We start from the raw sequence: 25,026 nt of genomic DNA, 5'->3' as shown, positions 1-25,026 counted from the left end.
CTAATATTCAGACAGTTAGAAAGAAGTTACAATGTCAGTAAGCTTCAGATATTCACGTGATGAAAGAGGCTCCTAATCGCCAAAATAGAAATTAAATTAAGCAGTTGGCTCTAGGGAATGGCAAGGAGGAGGAAATTAAGTCAGTTGTCTGCCTTTCCAGACCTGGGTCTCAACTTCTGCTTATGACTGAAGGTGCTGGCATGTTCTCCCTGATTTCCGCACGTAGTAAACGGCATCTTTAGTTGAACATCAGCACCATGGCTGCAAGGGAGCTGATAAAGAAATGTGTATGAGAGGCTGTTTCTCTGTACCCTTGGGATATAATGATTATCTCTCTGAGTTTCTCCAATAAAATAAAAATGTACACAAGAGCATCTATTTCACTTTGGGTTTTAGCGGAATTCAGACTGGATCCTGTCTGTCACTTTCATCATTCCTCCCCTAACCTGTGCATATTTAGCATCCCATGCTGACTGTCCAGAGCCCCTAGGACTGGTCCCTGAGTTTATTTCTTGGTGCCTTTAATTCCTGCCCGGCCCCTGAGAACCCAGAAACTGTGAGAAAAGCCAGTATTTGTGTTTTCCAGGGACTTTGCAGAGGTGCTAATTAGCTCCTTTGCAAAAGTTCTATAATCAAACAGTAAGAGGATTGTTGATTTTTTTTCCTTCCCTCCTCCTCCCATTTGGCTTTTGGACCCAATAATAAGTATGGTTTATAAAACTCATCTTGTTCTTTGGCGTGTAACCCTGCTCTGGGCTGTGCTGCTAGCAGCCTGACAGGGCAGCTGCCCTGGTGCCGGCCTTGCTAGCCGACCCGGAACCTTGACAATGAGTGTGTCCTCTTTCTTTGCCTCCTCGCTCCTCTTTCTTCTTGGGAGGAAGAATAGGGTTTTTGTTTCTGTTTTTGTTTTTTTTTCCTTCAGAAGGATGGGGATTTCTGATGGAGATGAAAACATTTGTGCCTCACAGGCTCTGGTGAAGACAGGCAGAGTGACTTGTCAGTGTATTATACTGCAGTGAAACCCATTCTTAATTCACGTTCCAAAAGAAAAGATTTATGTGGGCACATTTTACAACTTTCCGCTGGATTATTTTTTCACGTGGGTGAGCACTTTACACTCAGTGTGAGGAGAGAAGATGCCAGCGTAGAAGGAAGAGGGCACCCTCTTGTAGATGGGGGTTCGGATGAGAGGAAATCTCAGTATAGAATTAAGCTGGGAGTGGCCGTGTGCCTTCTTCATTTATGAGATGCTAAAGTGGCATTTTCTTTATCCATCAGCTGACTAGTCTTAGTTCATGTATTAGCTCCCCCTGGTCTTTAACCCCTCTGTGAAAGAGACTGGCCAGACAGACCAGCAGACTTCAGCCCACGATTTGGTGAGACAGACGCAATAGACTAGCCTCAGTGAGGCCAGGATTGCTGTCTCCGCAGATTTCCCGTATTTACCTGACTCTCAGACCGGTGCTCACCTTCCTGAACGGGAATCAGATACTGAAAGGCTCATGGCTGTTGAGGGCTCAGCTGTTTTGTAAAGTTTGATGTTTGTTTTACATTCATGTGACTCATGAAACACACGTCTAGAGGACCAAGCACTGCACACGCTTTAAATAAATTTGACCGGTAAACAAATTCACAGAGCGAGTCAGCTGCCAGGATTAAGGGTATGAATTTCCCAGCTCAAGGTCTCATGGCACTGATCATTGGAAACCGAAACTCCCATTCCCTTGAATAAAACTACATATTTGGAACACATCAGTAAATTCATTATTATTTTTCAGTCACAAATAGGACATCTTTTCATTATCTGGTTGGTCCACATCTTAAAATGATATGTTGCTAGAATATTTCCAGATAAAATTTGACATATTTTTATCTGATATTTTGTTGTTATTCTCATCATGAATTTATCTAGTTATTTGGAAGTCATATATAAACAATCTCAGCAGAGTTTATCAATCAATAGGTGTTATCTTTCCTATTAGGATGTGTTAAATTCAGTTAATATTCAGAGTTTTGTGTGTCGTGTAATTTCAAAATATTCATGATGCTTTTTAGTTTTAAAGTATCTTTTCCCCTAGTGAGTTTATGGTTTAAATGTAACTTAGTTTAATTTAATTTCCCTATTAATTGTTCAGTAGATCAGATATCTCTAGGAGGTATATAACTTGGCTCTGAATATGAAAAAGAAAATTTTGGGTAAAAAAGAGATTCAAAATAACCATTACGAAAATTATGGGGGGGGACCTTGAAGATGGCGGAAGAGTAAGACGCGGAGATCGCCTTCCTCCCCACGGATACACCAGAAATACATCTACACGTGGAACAACTCCTACAGAACACCTACTGAAGGCTGGCAGAAGACCTCACACCTCCCAAAAGGCAAGAAACTCCCCACGTACCTGGGTAGGGCAAAAGAAAAAAAGAAAAAACAGAGACAAAAGAATAAGGACGGCACCTCCACCAGTGGGAGGGAGCTGTGAAGGAGGAAAAGTTTCCACACACTAGGAAGCCCCTCCGCGGGCGGAGACTGCGGGAGGCGGAGGGGGGAAGCTTCGGGACCGCGGAGTAGTGCACAGCGACGGGTGCGGAGGGCAAAGCGGGGAGATTCCCGCACAGAGGATCGGTGCCGACCGGCACTCACCAGCCCGAGAGGCTTGTCTGCACACCCGCCGGGGCGGGCGGGGCTGCGAGCTGAGGCTCGGGTTTCGGTTTTGGACAGAGCGCAGGGAGAGGACTGGGGTTGGCGGCTTGAACATAGCCTGAAGGGGTTAGTGCACCACGGCTAGCCGGGAGGGAGTTCGGGGAAAAGCCTGCACCTGCCGAAGAGGCAAGAGACTTTTTCTTCCCTCTTTGTTTCCTGGTGCGCGAGGAGAGGGGTTTAAGAGCGCTGCTTAAAGGAACTCCAGAGACGGACGCAAGCCGCAGCTAAAAGCGCGAACCCCAGAGACGGGCGCGAGCCGCGGCTAAAAGCGTAAACCCCAGAGACGGGCGGGAGACGTTAAGGCTGCTGCTGCCGCCACCAAGGGGCCTGTGTGCGAGCACAGGTCACTCTCCACACCCCTCTTCTGCGGAGCCTGTGCAGCCCGCCACTGCCAGGTTCCCGAGATCCAGGGACAACTTCCCCGGGAGAACGCACGGCGAGCCTCAGGCTGGTGCAACGTCACGCCGCCTCTGACGCCGCAGGCCCGCCCCGCACGCAGTGCCCCTCCTTCCCCCCACCCCCGGCCTGAGTGAGCCGGAGCCCCCGAATCAGCGGCTTCTTTAACCCCGTCCTGTCTGAGCAAAAAACAGACGCCCTCCAGCGACCTAGACGCAGAGGCAGGGCCAAATCCAAAGCTGAGCTCCTGTGACCTGTGAGAACAAAGAAGAGAAAGGGAAATCTCTCCCAGCAGCCTCAGAAGCAGCGGATTAAAGCTCCACAATCAACTTGATGTACCCTGCATCTGTGGAATACCTGAATAGACAAGGAATGATCCCAAATTAAAGAGGTGGAATTTAGGAGCGAGATCTATGATTTTTTTCCCTTTTCCTCTTTTTGTGAATGTGTACGTGTATGCTTCTGTGTGAGATCTTGTCTGTATACTCTTGCTTCCACCATTTGTCCTAGGGCTCTATCCGTCCATGGTTTTTTAAAAAAAATTTTTTTCTTAATAATTAATTTTAATTGTAATAACTTTATTATACTTTACCTTCGTTCTTTCTTTCTTTCTTTCCTTCCTTCCTTCCCTCCTTTAGACAACGAATCACCCCAAATTGAGGAGGTGGTCTCTGAGAGCAAGATTTATGATTTTTCCCCCTTTACCTCTTTTTGTGAAGGTGCATGCGTATGCTTCTGTGTAAGATTTTCTCTGTATAGCTTTGCTTCCAACATTTGTCCTAAGGTTCTATCCGTCCCTTTTTTTTTTTCTAAATATTTTTTAATTCAATAACTATATTATACTTTATTTTATTTTTACTGTATCTTCTTTCTTTCTGTCTTTTTTCCTTCTTTCCCTCCTTCCTTCCTTCCTTCCTTCCTTCCTCCCTCCCTCCCTCCTTTCCTTCTTTGCTTCTTCCTTCCTTCCTTTCTTCCTTTCCTTCTTTCTTTCCTCATACTTCTACTAATTCTCTCTACTTTTTCTCCCTTTTATTCTGAGCCGTGTGGATGAAAGGCTCTTGGTGCTCCAGCCAGGAGTCAGGGCTCTGCCTCTGAGGTAGGAGAGCCAACTTCAGGACACTGGTCAACAAGAGACCTCCCAGCTCCACATAATATTAAACGGCGGAAATCTCCCAGAGACCTCCATCTTAACACCAGCACCCAGCTTCACTCAACGACCAGCAAGCCACAGTGCTGGACAACCTATGCCAAACAACTAGGAAAACAGGAACACAACCCCACCCATTAGCAGAGAGGCTGCCTAAAATCATAATAAGGCCACAGACACCCCAAAACACACCACCACACGTGGACCTAACCACCAGAAAGACAAGATCCAGCCTCATCCACCACAACACAGGCACTAGTCCCCTCTACCAGGAAGCCTACACAACCCACTGAAACAACCTTAGCCACTGGAGACAGACATCAAAAACAACGGGAACTACGAACCTGCAGCCTGCAAAAAGGAGACCCCAAACACAGTAAGATAAGCAAAATGAGAAGACAGAAAAACACACAGCAGATGAAGGAGCAAGATAAAAATGCGCCAGACCTAACAAATGAAGAGGAAATAGGCAGTCTACCTGAAAAGGAATTCAGAATAATGATAGTAAGGATGATCCGAAATCTTGGAAGTAGAATGGACAAAATGCAAGAAACAGTTAACAAGGACCTAGAAGAAATAAAGATGAAACAAGCAACGATGAACAACGCAATAAATGAAATTAAAACTACTCTAGATGGGATCAATAGCAGAATAACTGAGGCAGAAAAACGGATAAGTGACCTGGAAGATAAAATAGTGGAAATAGCTACTGCAGAGCAGAATAAAGAAAAAAGAATGAAAAGAATTGAGGACAGTCTCAGAGACCTCTGGGACAACATTAAACGCACCAACATTCGAATTATAGGGGTTCCAGAAGAAGAAGAGAAAAAGAAAGGGACTGAGAAAATATTTGAAGAGATTATAGTTGAAAACTTCCCTAATATGGGAAAGGAAATAGTTAATCAAGTCCAGGAATCACAGAGAGTCCCATACAGGATAAATACAAGGAGAAATACGCCAAGACACATATTAATCAAACTGTCAAAAAGTAAATACAAAGAAAGCATATTAAAAGCAGCAAGGGAAAAACAACAAATAACACACAAGGGAATCCCTATAAGGTTAACAGCTGATCTCTCAGCAGAAACCCTACAAGCCAGAAGGGAGTGGCAGGACATACTGAAAGTGATGAAGGAGAAAAACCTGCAACCAAGACTACTCTACCCAGCAAGGATCTCATTCAGATTTGATGGAGAAATTAAAACCTTTACAGACAAGCAAAAGCTGAGAGAGTTCAGCACCACCAAACCAGCTTTACAGCAAATGCTAAAGGAACTTCTCTAGACAAGAAACACAAGAGAAGGAAAAGACCTACAATAACGAACCCAAAACAATTAAGAAAATGGGAATAGGAACATACATATCGATAATTACCTTAAATGTAAATGGATTAAATGCTCCAACCAAAAGACACAAACTGGCTGAATGGATACAAAAACAAGACCCCTATATATGCTGTCTACAAGAGACCCACTTCAGACCTAGAGACACATACAGACTGAAAGTAAAGGGATGGAAAAAGATATTCCATGCAAATGGAAACCAAAAGAAAGCTGGAGTAGCAATTCTCATATCAGACAAAATAGACTTTAAAATAAGGACTATTAGAAGAGACAAAGAAGGACACTACATAATGATCAAGGGATTGATCCAAGAAGAAGATATAACAATTGTAAATATTTATGCACCCAACATAGGAGCACCTCAATACATAAGGCAAATACTAACAGCCATAAAAGGGGAGATCGACAGTAACACATTCATAGTAGGGGACTTTAACACCCCACTTTCACCCATGGACAGATCATCCAAAATGAAAATAAATAAGGAAACACAAGCTTTAAATGATACATTAAACAAGATGAACTTAATTGATATTTATAGGACACTCCATCCAAAAACAACAGAATACACATTTTTCTCAAGTGCTCATGGAATATTCTCCAGGATAGATCATATCTTGGGTCACAAATCAAGCCTTGGTAAATTTAAGAAAACTGAAATTGTATCAAGTATCTTTTCTGACCACAACACCATGAGACTAGATATCAATTACAGTAAAAGATCTGTAAAAAATACAAACACATGGAGGCTAAACAATACACTACTTAACAATGAAGTGATCACTGAAGAAATCAAAGAGGAAATAAAAAAATACCTAGAAACACAATGACCCAAAACCTATGGGATGCAGCAAAAGCAGTTCTAAGGGGGAAGTGTGTAGCAATACAAGCCCACCTTAAGAAGCAGGAAACATCTCGAATAAACAACCTAACCTTGCACCTCAAGCAATTAGAGAAAGAAGAACAAAAAAACCCCAAAGCTAGCAGAAGGAAAGAAATCATAAAAATCAGATCAGAAATAAATGAAAAAGAAATGAAGGAAACGATAGCAAAGATCAATAAAACTAAAAGCTGGTTCTTTGAGAAGATAAACAAAATAGATAAACCATTAGCCAGACTCATCAAGAAAAAAAGGGAGAAGACTCAAATCAATAGAATTAGAAATGAAAAAGGAGAAGTAACAACTGACATGCAGAAATAAAAAAAATCATGAGAGATTACTACAAGCAACTCTATGCCAATAAAATGGACAATCTGGAAGAAATGGACAAATTCTTAGAAATGCACAGCCTGCCAAGACTGCATCAGGAAGAAATAGAAAATATGAACAGACCAATCATAAGCACTGAAATTGAAACTGTGATTAAAAATCTTCCAAGAAACAAAAGCCCAGGACCAGATGGCTTCACAGGTGAGTTCTATCAAACGTTTAGAGAAGAGCTAACACCTATCCTTCTCAAACTCTTCCAAAATATAGCAGAGGGAGGAACACTCCCAAATTCCTTCTACGAGGCCACCATCACCTTGATACCAAAACCAGACAAGGATGTCACAAAGAAAGAAAACTACAGGCCAATATCACTGATGAACACAGATGCAAAATACCTCAACAAAATACTAGCAAACAGAATCCAACAGCACATTAAAAGAATCATACACCATGATCAAGTGGGGTTTATTCCAGGAATGCAAGGATTCTTCAATATACACAAATCTATCAATGTGATAAACCATATTAACAAATTGAAGGAGAAAAACCATATGATCATCTCAATAGATGCAGAGAAAGCTTTCGACAAAATTCAACACCCATTTATGATAAAAACCCTGCAGAAAGTAGGCATAGAGGGAACTTTCCTCAACATAATAAAGGCCATATAGGACAAGCCCACAGTGAACATTTTCCTCACTGGTGAAAAACTCAAACTTTTTCCACTAAGATCAGGAAGAAGACAAGGTTGCCCACTCTCACCACTCTTATTCAACATAGTTTTGGAAGTTTTAGCCACAGCAATCAGAGAAGAAAAGGAAATAAAAGGAATCCAAATCGGAAGAGAAGAAGTAAAGCTATCACTGTTTGCAGATGACATGATACTATACATAGAGAATCCTAAAGATGCTACCAGAAAACTACCAGAGCTAATCAATGAATTTGGTAAAGTAGCAGGATACAAAATTAATGCACAGAAATCTCTGGCATTCCTATACACTAATGATGAAACATCTGAAAGTGAAATTGAGAAAACACTCCCATTTACCATTGCAACAAAAAGAATAAAATATCTAGGAATAAACCTACCTAAGGAGACGAAAAACCTGTATGCAGAAAATTATAAGACACTGATGAAAGAAATTAAAGATGATACAAATAGATGGAGAGATATACCATGTTCTTGGATGGGAAGAATCAACATTGTGAAAATGACTCTACTACCCAAAGCAATCTACAGATTCAATGCAAACCCTATCAAACTACCACTGGCATTTTTCACAGAACTAGAACAAAAAATTTCGCAATTTGTATGGAAACACAAAAGACCCCGAATAGCCAAAGCAATCTTGAGAACGAAAAACGTAGCTGGAGGAATCAGGCTCCCTGACTTCAGACTATACTACAAAGCTACAGTAATCAGGACAGTATAGTACTGGCACAAAAACAGAAAGATTGATCAATGGAACAGGATAGAAAGCCCAGAGATAAACCCACGCACATATGGACACCTTATCTTTGATAAAGGTGGCAGGAATGTACAGTGGAGAAAGGACAGCCTCTTCAATAAATGGTGCTGGGAAAACTGGACAGGTACATGTAGAAGTATGAGAATAGATCACTCCCTAACACCATACACAAAAATAAGCTCAAAATGGATTAAAGACCTAAATGTAAGGCCAGAAACTATCAAACTCTTAGAGGAAAACATAGGCAGAACACTCTATGACATAAATCACAGCAAGATCCTTTCTGACCCACCTCCTAGAGTAATGGAAATAAAAGCAAAATAAACAAATGGGACCTAATGAAACTTCAAAGCTTTTGCACAGCAAAGGAAACCATAATCAAGACCAAAAGACAACCCTCAGAATGGGAGAAAATACTTGCAAATGAAGCAACTGACAAAGGATTAATCTCCAAAATTCACAAGCAGCTCATGCAGCTCAATAACAAAAAAACAAACAACCCAATCCAAAAATGGGCAGAAGACCTAAATAGACATTTCTCCAAAGAAGATATACAGAGTGCCAACAAACACATGAAAGAATGCTCAACATCATTAATCATTAGAGAAATGCAAATCAAAACTACAATGAGATATCATCTCACACCAGTCAGAATGGCCATCATCAAAAAATCTAGAAACAATAAATGCTGGAGAGGGTGTGGAGAAAAGGGAACACTCTTGCACTGCTGGTGGGAATGTGAATTGGTTCAGCCACTATGGAGAACAGTATGGAGGTTCCTTAAAAAACTACAAGTAGAACTACCATATGACCCAGCAATCCCACTACTGGGCATATACCCTGAGGAAACCAAAATTCAAAAAGAGTCATGTACCAAAATGTTCATTGCAGCTCTATTTACAATAGCCCTGAGATGGAAACAACCTAAGCGCCCATCATCGGATGAATGGATAAAGAAGATGTGGCACATATATACAATGGAATATTACTCAGCCTTAAAAAGAAATGAGATTGAACTATTTGTAATGAGATGGATAGACCTAGAGTCTGTCATACAGAGTGAAGTAAGTCAGAAAGAAAAAGACAAATACCGTATGCTAACACATATATATGGAATTTAAGAAAAAAGAAAATGTCATGAAGAACCTAGGGGTAAGACAGGAATAAAGATGCAGACCTACTGGAGAACGGACTTGAGGATATGGGGAGGGGGAAGGGTGAGCTTTGACAGGGCGAGAGAGAGTCATGGACATATACACACTAACAAACGTAGTAAGGTAGATAGCTAGGGGGAAGCAGCCGCAAGGCACAGGGATATTAGCTCGGTGCTTTGTGACAGCCTGGAGGGGTGGGATAGGGAGAGTGGGAGGGAGAGAGATGCAAGAGGGAAGACATATGGGAACATATGTATATGTATAACTGATTCACTTTGTTATAAAGCAGAAACTAACACACCATTGTAAAGCAATTATACCCCAATAAAGATGTTTAAAAAAAAAAAAAAGAAAATTATGCCCCCTCAACCCCACTCTCAAGCAAGAATTACAGGAGAGGCAGGGAAAACTAAGTTTTTACTCTAGGTGAAAGAAAGAGATTACTGGATCTAAAGTACTGCATGAACCATGATCACATAAAATTATATTTTGAAAAAAACTCTATTTGAATACTTTATTCCTGAAATGTACACTTGTAATTCACATTTAATGTTTTTGATTCCTTTCAGCAATTTTACCAGAAATAAACTGACGGTATTGTCTAGGAAACATTTTCGTCACCTTGACTTGTCTGAGCTGTAAGTAATGATTTTGTATGGCATTTGGGGAAAAAATTTCCAAAGGAAAGTGTAATCACGTATTTTTTAAAATAAGGGATGCTGCAGGTCTATTTTTATATCAAAACTCATGAAAAATGATTTCTTAAATTTTGGTCATTTGTTCTTTTATTCTTCCATGAAAACATGATTCAGCAGTAAAAAAAAAAAAAAAAGGAAATCTCAGTAGTAATATATCATTTATAATGAGTTTAAATGTTGTTTTTACATAAAAGACTTGTTTTCTAAAGGAGGGAAAATGAGAAAAAGATGAGGGTTTTGTGTGAAAAAGGCGGCAACATGTCTCATAGCATCTCTTTGGTCCTTGTTCTGTCCAGGCACTAATGGAAAGCAAACCCATTCAAGGAGAAACAGCAATGGGCAAAACTCCTCAGTTTATACCCGGACGACAGTGCCTGCGCTCCCTTAGTGAACATTTGAAGAGAGGCAGTCCTCTCCCTACCCAACCATCCTTGTGAGATTTCCTTCTAGGTCTGCCACTGCATTCAGGATTTATCCTTATCCCCAAATCCCCTTTGCTGAAAAATGATAGGGAAGATATTGAAATGTATCGATTACTAATAGCCAGCATTTCCAAGTGTGCTTAATTCTTGTGTTATCACCGTGAAGCAAATATAAACTGTTGACATTCCTATGGGTCAGGTACCCAAAGAACCTTAAAGCACAGGCTCTGTGTGTCAGAGGTGGGCCCAGATGGACAAGGCCTTTGAATACCAGGCAATAGCTTTTGCTAAAGCTATGTGCTGCCTGAGTTGTAGGGTCCACCCCTATTCACAAGGAAATCGTGCCGATTAGAAGATGCCACTAGTAGTGCGATAACAAGTTAATAGGTAGTCATGAGAGTTACATGGTGGCAATTCTTTTGGGAGAGACTTAATTCAGGGAGTTGAAGTGCTGGCTTTCTAACCCAGGGATACGCATAAAAAAACTTAAGGAAGTTATGTGCAATAAAGTAGGCTACTCAGTGTAAAAATTTTGAGCATCATTGCAGAGAATTTTCTTGATGGGTTAAAAATTAGAGTTCTGATTTCAAATTCACGTGTCTCAATACCACCCCTGCAGCATATTTAATTCATTCATTCAACAAATGTTAATTGTGTACCTGTTGCAAATCAAACTAACATGGCACTAGGCTATAGGGATATAAGGAGAACGATATCTCTGCTATCCAGGGGGAGCGGTAGAAGCCTGAACAAATTAAGTACAACATGCTCTAACAATGGCTGCAAAAGGAGTTTGTACAGTGTGTGAGAGGAAGAAGCCAGCTGTCTGCCCGTGCCGTGTGGTCAGACGAACGTTGCTGTCTTTGTAGCTCAAGATCCCTTTGCTTCTTTATCTCTTCTGTGGATTCAGTCATACCTGCTTTTAAAAAAGATTTCTTAGTTTTTCATGGACTCAGAACACCAGGAAACCTCTTGGATTAGTTGGGGTTTAAACATTGTGGATATCCTCTGCATTATATTCCATACCTAGTAGTCTCAACTCTTATTTTGGTGTTGGAGAGATATTTGGAGGCAATCAAGCAGACACAAATTAAATGAGTCTGCCAGGACCACATTTTCTCCAAGAAAACTCCTGGAAAAGTCTCCAGGGATTCCCTGAGATTGTTAGAACCCAACCAGAAAACCACAGGAGTAAATGATGTTGCAAAGCCCAGGTCCTGTCCTCATGGAAATCTTAAGTATTGTGGTTAATGCCAGGCAGAGCCTATGTAATGATTTTAAATGGCCTCATTTAAAGGCTCATTGCCATAAATGGAAGTCATTTTAAACAGGCCACTGAGTGTTATAAATAAGCATTTAAAGATTTTTTTTTTCTTGTGGTTTTTATTTTCCTCTTGACTACTTCCTCCTTGACCAATCACAGGCCACAGGAGTCCAGGCAGCATGGCTGAATAGTGACTTTCTCTTTGCAGACCCTCCCACAATGGGCTAAGTAGCTCAGTCTGGACCTTGGTTGCACTTGCTCTCAGAAACCCTGAGCTTGGCGTGTGTGTGTGTGTGTGTGTGAAGGAGGTCTAAGAGCTCCCTTCCAGGTTCTGTCTCTCACATTCACTCCAGCTTTCTTGCATCAGTCAAACTGAACTGTGGTTGCGTCATTTGGAAAGCTGGGAGTGCACCCTCCTGGCTCTCACACTTTAGTCTTAGCCTTGTATTCACAGTCTCGTTTTCAGTTCAGATGAAATTGCTCCGCCCTCTACTGAAGTTCGAACTTATTAAGTGATAACACTTGAATTTCTAGCCTGGTTAGACATAAGTATGTTACTGTTCCCGAAAACTTAACGTTGGCTTCTTCACTTAAGATCTTCATAACTGTATAATATCTGTGATAAATTTGTTACGGTATCTTATTTTCCCCCATCTTTTGAGACATCTTTTTCTATCCTATATTATAGTTATTTCTGTTCCTACCTTGTTTCCCTGTGGGTCCGAAAGGTCTCACATCACTTTGCATCCTTTAGCCTCTACAGGGGTGTTTGCACATAGCAGAAGATCAGTAAGTATCAGGTAAATGAATGAATAATAAGTACCGTTATGCTATAAAGATGGGTGTGACTTCCAAAGATAGCCGGCTAGAAGAAATTCATAATGCTGTTAGTGCTTCATAACCACTTCTGTAGCTAAAACTGAAAAAGAGAAGGCTGATTGGATTTCATTGTTGTTCCATGTAGGATCCTGGTGGGCAACCCATTTACATGCTCCTGTGACATTATGTGGATTAAGACTCTTCAGGAGACTAAACCCAGTCCAGAAACTCAGGACTTGTACTGCCTCGATGAAAACAGCAAGAATATTTCCCTGGCAAACCTGCAGATATCCCATTGTGGTAATTTACTTTTAAATCAATAAGTTCTACTTGCTATTAATTATTCTAATTGCCTTGGTGTGGTAGAGAGTCTGGGAAGGTTACCACTACCTGGATTTTATACGTATGCTGTTGATATCTCCACTGAGTTGGGCCACTTTCGTGTGCAGTGTAGAGAAATCAGCTGGGAGCAACTTTGCTGAGTGTTCTTTGCCAGTAGAATATTAATTCTGAATGGTTGACTTTAAAGCGCACAGAGAAAAAAATACACTGTTTATTCCCTTGTTTCTTTGTTCGTTTGTTCATCCATCCAACTATCCATCCAAAAAGTATTGGCTGAGAGTGTGGTACTTCACTGGCCACATATATACTTGGTTGGCACCTAGGCCATGCAGAGGAAGGATCTCAGGGGGATAAAGTGTCCTGGCAGCACAAGAACATGCAGTTCAATCCAGAACATTCCCTTACACTTGTCTTGGTGCCGGATGTCAGTGTATCTTGATGGGGCACCACAAATCTGCCCTTTGACTTGCTTTCCCCCATTTCTGGGTTTACAATCTCCAGAATTTAAAAGGGTATCATATGATAAAATTACAGCTCTGTGAATGCCAGTGTGTTTACATGAAGGGAAAATCCAAGTGTTCTGGTTAGGATTTTACTGCTAAGGGCTCTTGGGACATGCCTCTGCAGTACCCACATATGCATATTATTCCTGAGTTGAAATTTTAATCAGTCAACCAGTTAATCAGTTAACAAATGTGATCTCGCCTAGTGGCTGGTGACACAGCAGAAAGCCACATAGCACCTGGTTCTTGCCCGAGAGGAATCTGTATATTAACCATAAACTTCCAGGTCTTTGTTTTCAGAGGATCCTGTTGTTTGGAGTCAATTTTTATTTAAGGAAAATATAGCTGCTGCTCTTTTTTTTTTTTACGGTACACGGGTCTCTCACTGTTGTGGCCTCTCCCGTTGCGGAGCACAGGCTCCGGACGCGCAGGCTCAGCGGCCATGGCTCATGGACCTAGCCGGTCCGCGGCATGTGGGATCCTCCCGGACCGGGGCATGAACCCGTGTCCCCTGCATCGGCAGGTGGACTCTCAACCACTGCGCCACCAGGGAAGCCCCCCTAGCTGCTGCTCATTTTTAATGAGAGTGTAATAAAGGAATGATAAGTGTTTGTTTCTTCCCCTACAGGGTCTTAGAAGACAGCAGTTACTCTTCCCACAGATTTTTGTTGTAACGAGAGCCCTTTGGTTTCATAATGGGGGAATTAAGCTTTGTTCCCTTGTCAGCTTCCCTCGACTTTCATTATTAGCCAATATTAAAAAAAAAATTTTAATATCTATCTTTTCCTGATTGATAAGAGGATAACTGTTCTCTGTTCTGGTATAAATTTGTACCACTGAGAGAAATTGCCCAGAGGGACAAGAAATTCAACGTTGAGTCACCTGGCTGCTTGGCCAGCTCCCAGATCCCCATGGCTGTGTGGCCACATTGTTTCAGCAACCACTGAGAGGAAAAAAGAGAAAGCATCTGACTCCTGCTCTGATTTCACAAAAGGCCTCTTAATAGACGTCTGCTTTGCCCTTGCCTGAAACCAATTCTCTTTTTTTTTAATTTTAATTTTTGGCCATATTGTCTTGGCAGCATTCCTGTAATGTACCCACCTAATGTGCTGTTGATAGACCGCTGTGACTGGAGCAGGGGAGGGGTAGGAGTGAACTGGTTCTAATTTTTCCTGACCACTTTGTCAATTTTCAGTGTTTTAAAATTTGTTTCCTACGAATTTGTCAATGAATTGTGTGTATGAGAGTGAGGCTTTGAATCCACTGTCAGAGGGCATGTGTTTGATTGATTAGGATTGAATGATTACATTTATGGTAATTTCAGGATCAGCAATGCTTTTCAGAAAGCAACGTTAGAAAAGGTGAACTGATAGACTTGCTTTTTTGTGTTCTTAAACTGTCTTGTTCTTTCTCTGCTAATTTTTATTTTCTTTCCCAGTGTTTTTTACTTATTTATAATTGCACATATACTATTGATACATTTTGTTGCAAAAATAATTTCCTACATTTACACATAAAGCTTATCTTTACTTGTTTGTGACCATTTCAGGTCAGAAGCCATCGATCTATCCTATCTTTTTAATCATTGTGTGTTATTCACGGTAGAATATATCTTGATTATGTTAAATCTTCCATATTGATGGGCATTTCCCATTTTACTACAAAAGTGTTTCAACCAGCCTCCTTATACATACATACAGATGCAAAGTTTTTTCTAGAGTACATAGCAGGAAGCAGAATTTTTGGTTAATATGGTTTGCACATTAAAAAGTGGTTGTACCAATTTATAGCCACCCCAGCAAAGTATACCTTGATATTAACAAACTTCTTATTTTTTGTATCTCTAAAACACGATATGTCATTGCTTTTTAGTTTGCACTTTCCTGGTTGCTATTGAGTATCTTCTATGTTTATTAGACATTGTGATTATTCTTCCTTGAATGGCCTATTTATACCTTTTGTCTATTTTTCTACAAGGTTATTCCTTTTCCTTCCTTTTCTTCCACTGACAGTGTTCTTTGTTTTATTTTTTCTTAATTGTTTGAAAGTTATAAATTATGTTTCTCTGTTTGTAAATATACAGTGCCAAAATTTTTTTTTTTAAGAAGATGTTGGGGGTAGGAGTTTATTAATTTTATTTTTATTTTTGCTGTGTTGGGTCTTCGTTTCTGTGTGAGGGCTATCTCTAGTTGTGGCAAGCGGGGGCCACTCTTCATCGCAGTGCACGGGCCTCTCATTGTCGCGGCCTCTCGTTGCGGAGCACAGGCTCCAGACGCGCAGGCTCCGTAGTTGTGGCTCACGGGCCTAGTTGCTCCGCGGCATGTGGGATCCTCCCAGACCAGGGCTCGAACCCGTGTCCCCTGCATTAGCAGGCAGATTCTCAACCACTGTGCCACCAGGGAAGCCCAGTGCCAAAATATTTACCACACATATTTAAACATATTTTCTGTAAGTATCTAGAAAGAACCCCCAACAAGATGAGAAAAGATACTTTTACTTCCCTTTACTTTCTCCTCCCTTCTCTGATTGTTATCATCTGAGATTTTATTTTTTATTTACCTTTTAAAGTTAATTAATTAAATTTATTTAATACACATAGAGCTAATTCAAGTAATGAGATTTTATTTTTAGACTGTTACTTGATGTTTTTGAGGATTTACTCTTTCTTTGTATATCATTGATTTTTGTATTCCACTACTTCCTCTTGGAGTGGTTTTTCTTTTTGCTGGAGTATATCTTCTGATATTTCTTTCAGAGAAATTAAAAAAATAAAATTCACGTTCTTGCCCAGTGCAAAATCAGCCTGTATTTTTCCTTCTCATTGGAATTGGCTGAGTGTAAAATTCTAGACTCCAGATAACTTCCTCTTAGAATTTTGCAGATATTATACCACGTTCTCTGTGTGTTCATTGTTGCTCATGAGAAGCCCGAGGCCAGTCTGATGCTTATTTCTTGATAGGTAACCTATGCTTTTCTTTTTCTCTAGAAGCTTTTAGGATTTTCTTCTTATCCATGGTATTCTTAAATTTTACTACACTGTAACTAGGCGTGTGTGCATGCTTAACATTTTATTTTGTTTGACGTGCAGTGAACCTTTTCAATATGAGTGTTCACATCTTCAGTTCTGGAAGAATTTTCTAATTTATTTAGATGGTTATTTACACTTCAGGCTCCTCTCTCCATACCTCTCACCCTTCCTGTAATACTTTCCATCTGCTTGTCCTTTTGTGCTGCATAATGGGAGAATTGTTTACTCACTACTTTGCCTTTCAGCTATTTCTCCAGCTACTGAATTTTCCCTTCTGCCGATTGATTTTTAATTTCTGAAATCTCTAGTGACTTTTTTTTTTTAGTGACTGAAATACGCTTTTCCATACTGGGGTTCACCATATCTCTAGGGTACCTAGCATGACTGACTTTCTCCTGTAAACTTCCCACCCTCATTGCTTCTACTTGGGGGCAGCTGCAGCAGTTGTTGGATGCTGTGCCTGAGGTGGGAGGGCAAAGGTAGGATGTGGAAAGTTTATTCCTCTGTGCTTCTACTTGTTTTCTTAACCAGTGACCCGGTGGCTTAGTGGAGGGGAGGCCCCACTCTGCCCTGCCGTCCACCCCTAGTCTCAGGTCAGCCCAGCAGCTTCCCTGTTTTGTGTGGCACATACTCTTGTGTCTGTTGGGAACTGTGCTGTTTTTCTTTCACTTAATTTCCCCGCTTTCTCTTGTTCAGGAGTTTCTCATTGTTCTTATCCACCAACAGTTATACCTTCTGATTTTCCAACGTGGTTCTGGATTTTTTAAAAAAATGAACATAATTTCTAGAGATTTGAGATGAGAGGGGGAGCCTTCAGTTTGGGTCTTAGTCATGTGTTAATTTTCCTCCTGATGGTTTCCCAACTTTGGTTCTTTAAGAGAAGTTAGGCAGATTGAGCAGTAAATTATGCTACATTGTTGAATTTAAATTCTGTCTCTGAAATTCCATGTTGGAGAAGTTGGATAATATCCCCAAGTCTTCAAGTTAGATGTCTTGTTTAAAACATGGATTCATGGTCAGTTGGCTTTTCTTTTAGGTCTCACCCTCAGCAAACTTTTAAAATATACCTGTTGTGTTTAAGTCACAGATTCACGGAGTTCATTGTACTTCCACTTTTTTTTTTTTTCTTTATGAAGCTTGTTAGCTAACTCAAAAAGTAACTCATAAGAGTATGGTCCTGTGTATTTCATCACTGTAAACCCAACAATTTGCCAGTAACTACGGCCATTGCATTTGGTTTGCAACTGGTGATATTTTAATTTCCATAAAAAAGAGCTATTGGGATTTCATTCCTTTATGAGGTGGCCTTTCTTTAAAAAATTCCTCTTTTAGTATTTCATCATGTAAGCATTATATGATGAACAAATTCTCTACATTTTATAAGCAAAAATGTCTCCTCCATGGTGCCTGATGTATCCCCTGAACATAACAGTCATTTGATTAATGTTTGCTGAATTGATCAATTAATAAATGCATGATCCACATTATATTAATGATCAGATTGAAACAGATTTTTGATATAATGGTGCAGATATTTCAGTTAAGTAAAAATAACTGAAACATTTATATTATTCTAACCAAATTATTCCGTATTTTAGCACTTCGTAGTTCCCTTTGAAATGTCTGTCATCATTGCATTTTGAAAGAATCTCCTTTCTTCTTTTTCCTCTGCCGTTAGCGATTGAGCGAGCATGGTAGGCAGGGCTGGGAAGTTTAACTGCGCCATTCCCGATCCCATTAACAGCACAGTCAAAATGTCTCACAATATTTTTCTAACAGCCCCTCCTGCTGTGAATTACTGTAAATTTATTCATGCTGTGAAACATGTTGTGGTCTGTTTCTCCACCAGGTCCTTTTTAACCTTAGAAAAACTTTGTTAATTACTAGGCAACAAAACATATTCATGTAAAATTTCCACATTAATCAGAAAAAAAGGGGTGCTATGAGCAGTGGTTCTGAAGACAGAAACTGAATTACACAAGTGTTAGTGAAGAATAGTTATTTTTCCAGATTGTGCTGATTTATCACTCCAGATAAAAGTGTTCCTGCTACTTCTTTTAGTGTTTTTCAATGACATTATTTATAACATTGTATATTCTAAATTCTTGTACTCAATTCCTGTACATTTGGTTGATCTTCAGTAGTTAGGTTTGCAGTACAAAGCTTTCAATCTTTTCCCCTGGCTGGATGGCATTATTAAAGAACAGTGTACTTTATACTTTAATTTTTTTGTACTATAATTATGATTTAAATCTCTGGAAGAGAGTTTCTTCAGGAAGTATTAATAGTGGATGATATGCTCTGTTCTAAGCAGACAACAAATATATTTAAAAGGCAGTATTCTTTTGGGTCAAATCAAAACAATCCCTCAACCCATTTTACTGGTAACTAGCTACCGTAGAACATGCTAGGCCCACAGTGAAGATAAGATGGTAATTCAGTTGAGGGTTGAGTGTAGTTACTATATAAAACACTCTTAATGGTCCCATGGATTGAAATCAGCTTTGCCTTTGGTTTCTTTATTTATAATGACAATTTCAGTTTTCCATTTTTCCAGCCTTCAAACTTTTAGTGTAGAGCCTCCTTACAACACATTGACAAAATATTATTTATGTTGGAAAAGGTCGGTTCACAGGTGCCCAGGAGGAGAGGCCTGTTTCCTTGAGGTAAACTGATTTTAATGATTTATTTTTAAGATTTACTTTTGGTTTCCACTATAATTGGTAGTATGCATGTCTGTTTAGCATATTTGTACATACTCCTTCTTTTGTTTTAAACTAGGAAAATAGGATAGTAATTCTATTTTGTTAGCATTCACAGAAGATTAAAATGAAATGCTGTATTAATACTCCATGTATAAATTAGATTGGTAAAAAACACTGTTTTCCTAGCATCTTAGCTGGATTGATTTTTTTTTTTTTTCTGAAAAGCAAATACAAAGTCTGGTTTACTGCTTTGCTTTCTTTTATTAGAGATCAGGTTTTACCCACTAAAACACAGCAAGCCACACAGTGGACCAGTGCTTTTCTTTGTCTTTTTAGAAAGGCAAATAAAGCAGGTTTTCTAACCTGTCAGCTGCTATTCAGATTTTTGTGTTTAGAAGTTTTGTGGTTGCTGTCACTGTCATGACACGGCTCACACAAGCCTAGAAGCACAGTTTCCCATTTGAGCTGGGAAAGTCACTTTGCTAATTTTCTGTCATTTTTGCAACCAGGTGTAAAGCAGCCACTTCTAAATAGGTCAGGCTCATTCTGGCTTCATTCCTGGTTGTGAAATATGTATGTTTAGGGGACACAAAAATGGGAAGATATTTCTTCCCAAGAAGAGAGAAAGTGAGTGGAGAGAAGACAGAGAGCTGACAAAAATCATAATTTACTTGAATATTTTTATACCCATGGAGTGATGATCCAATAAGAAATGAACAGAGCCTAGGCTTACTAAAATGAGGTGAAAAAGAACACAACTCAGGCCTACGGGTGGATATTGAAAATTAAAACCCAAACTTGACCCATCTCATTTATTGCAAAGCCAAGTTAATATTTCAAAAAATTTAGAGGTTAGTTTTCCTCAATTATTAGGAAGTGAGAATGTGCATACTTTGAATTAGTGATCGAAGGGCCTAGTCAATATGGTCAACTTTCAAGAAGTGTGCACCAGTGGATGGAACAGTGTCAGTGGCTGTTGACCTGAGTATGGTTGGAAAGGACATACCAGCCAGTAGACCTCGGCAGAAAATCATCAATCATTCAGTGAAAAGGCTGACTTTCTTTAGACCAGGGCTTCCCAAACTTTAATGTGCATATGAATCACCAGCAGATCTTGTGGAAAATATTGCTTCTTTTCCAGCAGGTCTGGGTTGGGGCCTGAGAGTCCACATTCTAACAAACCCCTTGTTCCATAGATCACACTTTGAGTAACAAGGGTTTAGACAATGGGTGTTGGACTATTCGTTGGGTTTTTGCTTGTACAACTATTATTCTTACACCTGACAGGAGCCTGAGCAATCATCTAGTCCACCAAATTTTCCCCACTCTATGTTCTGTGCAACTCTAATTCCTTGAGATGCTCTGTGTAGGAAAAAGAAAAACCCAAGGTTAAAGAAAAGAATATAGAAAATTCTGTAACTCTGGACGTTCACTGTGCACATTACTATGTTAAAAGCTCTAAGAATTCCTGCTCGAAAAGAACCATTTAACTTCCATTGATCTTATGGTCCTCAAGGTTGTTTGAGTACATACCATTTCTTTGTGATATCATGTTATGGCTTTGCTATTTTTACTTGAAGTAATTTGACAGAATATCAGATATACACATGTATAAATTCAGATGTAAAATATATTTAAAGCTAAATATCCATATTGATATTGGTAATAACATTAATAGCCAGCGTTTATTAAGGACTTAATATGCACTAGACCTCATCTGAAATATTTTCCATATTATCTTATTAGGCATCCTAAAAGCTCTAGAAAGTAGATGTCATTAGTATCCTTATTTCCAGTTGAAGAAATGAAAGCTTACCAAGCATCATGAGTAAACATCTAATGAGTAGGGGTTGGCTTTAACCCACATCTGTCTGTCTAGGGCCTTAACCAATACACTGGTCAGCTGCATCCTTTACTGGGCTCTTCCATGCCTCAGAGGTGCCTGTCTGTCCGGGCAGCTGGTCTTCTCTGATCTCCAGCGAGGTTTCCCAGTGTGTAAAGGAGGACAGCCCTAATACTTAAGTCAGGATCCCATTACCATAGTGCTAGAAGCTCTTGAAGACATTGCTGAGCTTTGCTCTGTACTTGTGCTGATTTCAAATCTTATTAAGCCAGGAAGTAGTGCCTGGCACATGGTTTATCCTGCCTTGGCTATTCATGCTTCCCAATTCATTTTTATTGTGCTAATTAAACCTCAAGTGGTGTTTCAAGTACAGATTGTTTTTTCCATTATTGAATCTTTGGCCAGCCTATTAATGCTGTAGAATTAACGTGAGTCAGATGCTTACTCATTTGTGGAAGACTTTACATTTAAAAGATCTAGACTTGGCCAATTTTGCACAGATTCCTTTGGAAACTGCTATGACAGGGTGATACAATTTCTCTATAAATAAAGGAGACTCACTCTTCTCTCACAGATAGACACGTAATTATTTTTTTAATGAACCAAATTCCTAGATTATGGATATGTATTGGTATTTATAGTCTGTGCTAAAATGGATATTACAGTCTGGGAAAGGTAGTATATTGTAGTGGTGAACATCTTGATCTTTGAGTTCAGTTCCTAGGTAGTTGGGCAACTTTGGAAGATGTATTGGACTTTTCCAAAACTCACATTCTTTATTAATTAAATGAAGATAAATACTTAACTTCAAGCTTGGTTGTAAGGATTAAATTAAATAAAACAAAAATGTAAAGTACTAGACAGGAGTTTCTGGTTCAGTGAATGCCCCATAAATATTATTGCTAGTACTATAATTAAGCAGACATTTTTAGAGATATTAATCATGTAAATTTAGGCTTGAAGGAAAAAATAAACTACATTAGATTTTACAGGGGAGATTAAGATTATAGCATAGCATTCTCTGCTGAGACTCTCTTTATTTTAACTTCTTTTCTGCTTAGAATTTCCACACTTTTAGATACATTTATAAAAGGTGGAAGTTTACACCATCGGTTTATATTCGAGGTGCCAGGAAGGGTGTCACCAAGATCCATTGGTGGAGTCTGCTGGTGGGGGAGCTCATACCTCAAGAGCAAGCACCATGGCAAGCCCTGGCTCCATGGTTTCTCCAGATGCAGCCAGATAAATCTATAAATACAAGAGAATGGGAGAGGAGTCAACAAAGCTTTGTGTTTCTGCAGTTGCAATTGGAAAGTAGATGGATGAGTAGTGACTGACTTAAAGGCTGAGAATGCTGGTTACCAAGTTGGCAATGGGGAAAGCCAAGAGGAAAGCTTGGTGTATATTGCAGAACTACTGCAAGGCTCAGGAAGTAAGAGAACAGGTAACATCAAACACAGGAGAGTGGTTGAAAGATTTTTGTTCCATACATCTCAGGTGTAAAAACTGGAAGTTTGTTCTCTAAAGAGGCCAAACAAAGGCCCAGAGGAATTCCAGGTAGAGCTGAGGCTGTGAGAGCCATAGAGAGGATGATGGATTTACATACAACTGAGTTTTGACACAGGTATCCTCCAATTTTTGGAAGTTTTCTTTACACCACTTCGCTTTTCTGAAAGCAATCGGAAGAGGATTTTTGCTTCTCCTAAAAAAGGTGAAAAGCAAAAATAGCGTTCAGCATTTGTTTTACATGGAGCTCTTTAGAGGCAGCGCACATCCCAAGCAGTGAGGGGGCACCACTAAGCTCCTTCCTGGGAGCTACACTCAGCATCTCATCATCACGCCGCCATAGCTTTGACTGTGTCTGTGAGAATCTGTGCTTTATTTTGATTTATTCTCTGCATCTGGTGTCTCTGCATACCTCAGGTGTCCTGAGGTAATTACTTCTTTACTTTATGTCATTTCATCAAAAAGTTTCATAGGAGCATTCTGCGTTCTGATAGCCAGGAAAACCTGTGTTTCCAGCCTCTTCCTCTTCCAAACAGTACACTGGAAGAGAATTATCTGAATAATTTGATCAATCCCATCCCCAAAAGGATTTAATGATACTCACACCAGGTGGTACCCATTACAGAGGCCAGTAATACTGCTCTAGTGATGCTGACAGTTAATAAATGTGCAATGCTTCTATTACCCCATTCTTAAAGATGAAAGAACAGGGACTTCCCTGGTGGCGGAGTGGTTAACACTTTGCGCTCCCAATGCAGGGAGCCTGGGTTCGATCCCTGGTCAGGGAACTAGATCCCACAGGCATGCCGCAACTAAGAGTTCTCATGCCACAACTAAGGATCCAGCGACCCCCAAATAAGGAGCCCACCTGCTGCAACTAAGACCCAGAGCAACCACATAAATAAATAAATAAAATAAAATCTACATTAAAAAAAAAATTAAAGAACAGCCAGGGATCACCAACTGTTTGAGAAAAGCTTATAATATGAAAGAAAAACACAAAACAGAGAGAAAGAAAAAAAATTGCAGAAACAAAGTTGATATAGACAGAAGAAAAATTCACAAGAAATTATAATCAATAGTTCATAGATATTAGAGATCAGCAGAGATATTGCATCCATGAAACAAACACATGGTGTTAAAAAAATAGAAGACCATTCAGGAACAACAACAAAAAGCCTTGGAAAAACTAAAAGTATGACAGAAATAGAGCAAATAGACAAAAAGATGGAAAATAGGAGAGAAAAGATTGAAAAAGATAGGCCATCCGGAAGGTCCAGCCTCCAAATAATAGGAGAGCTAAGTGGTGAGAGAAAGCATTACAGCGTAGTTGAATTGGCATCATTTTTTTTTCCCTTTTGTAGTGGTACATATCACAGTGTTGTGTCCTATAATTAAAGCTGTCTTAAATTTGATAAAATGTGATAACTATTACACACAATGTTTCAGCTGTCTGTAGAGTTTATGTATTTATAGTAAACTTTATTGTACATTTAGACAACAAAACTTCATAGCGGGCTTCCCTGGTGGCGCAGTGGTTGAGAGTCCGCCTGCCGATGCAGGGGACACGGGTTCGTGCCCTGGTCCAGGAAAATCCCACATGCCGCGGAGCGGCTGGGCCCGTGAGCCATGGCCGCTGAGCCTGTGCGTCCGGAGGCAACGGGAGAGGTCACAACAGTGAGAGGCCCATGTACCACAAAAAAACCCACAAAAAACCAGAAAACAAAAAACTTCTTAGCAGATGGTAAGATATGAAGACAGAATAGTGTGAGTGTGGTATGGGCATGTGGGGAGAGCTGGCTTTCTGTGTGAACATGAGCCTAGTTCTCACCTTCCAGGGTGAGAGGTCAGTAGATAATGTTAAAACAGAAAAAACAAGAAGTAGCAATATAAGCATGATATTTAGTGATATAGAGATCAATACCCAAAGAAGTTAAAAGAGGTGAAATGAGTGCTTCTGGGAATAGGAAGTAGTGCCACATGGGTACTATTTCTCACATAGTAGTTTGAATATTTTTGTTTCTTTTTTCCCCCTGGGTTTGTAGTTGTTTTTATATTTTCTCAGTTTTATTGATATATAACTGACATACAGTACTGTATAAGTTTAAGGTGTATAGCATAATGATTTGACTTACATACATCATGAAATTATCACAATAGGTTTAGTGAATATCCGTCATCTCATATTGATACAAAATTAAAGAAACGGAAAAAAGTTTTCCCTGTGTTGTACATTATATCTCTAATATTTACTTATAACTGGAAGTCTGAACCTTTTGACTACCTTCATCTAACTTCCTCTCCTTCCACCCCCCCCCCCCAACCTCTGGTAGCAACAAATCTGATCTCTTTTTCTATGAGTTTGCTTGTTTGTTTGTTTGTTTTTGAAGTATAACTGACCTACAACACTCAGTTTCAGGTACACAACATAGTGATTCAGTATTCTGTACATTTCAAAATGATCACCATGCTAAGC

At 39.7% G+C, this 25,026-nt stretch overlaps 1 protein-coding gene across 2 annotated transcripts in view; it reads left to right on the top strand.

Moving 5' to 3' along the window:
• NTRK2 (neurotrophic receptor tyrosine kinase 2) overlaps nt 1–25,026 on the top strand; it is a 399,796-nt gene that overhangs the window by 41,800 nt on the left and 332,970 nt on the right. For both annotated transcript variants that reach the window (XM_029203241.1, XM_029203242.1), the window contains 2 exons: nt 9,990–10,058; nt 12,769–12,923. In XM_029203241.1, coding sequence (XP_029059074.1) covers nt 9,990–10,058; nt 12,769–12,923 — 224 coding nt within the window. The remainder of the gene's footprint in view (nt 1–9,989; nt 10,059–12,768; nt 12,924–25,026) is intronic.

Source organism: Monodon monoceros, unplaced genomic scaffold (assembly GCF_005190385.1).
Source record: "Monodon monoceros isolate NGI ecotype Baffin Bay Population unplaced genomic scaffold, NGI_Narwhal_1 Super_Scaffold_5, whole genome shotgun sequence".
NCBI classification, from domain to species: domain Eukaryota; kingdom Metazoa; phylum Chordata; class Mammalia; order Artiodactyla; family Monodontidae; genus Monodon; species Monodon monoceros.
The sequence above is the reverse complement of the archived record's forward strand: the minus strand, read 5'-3'. Positions and strand labels throughout refer to the sequence as shown.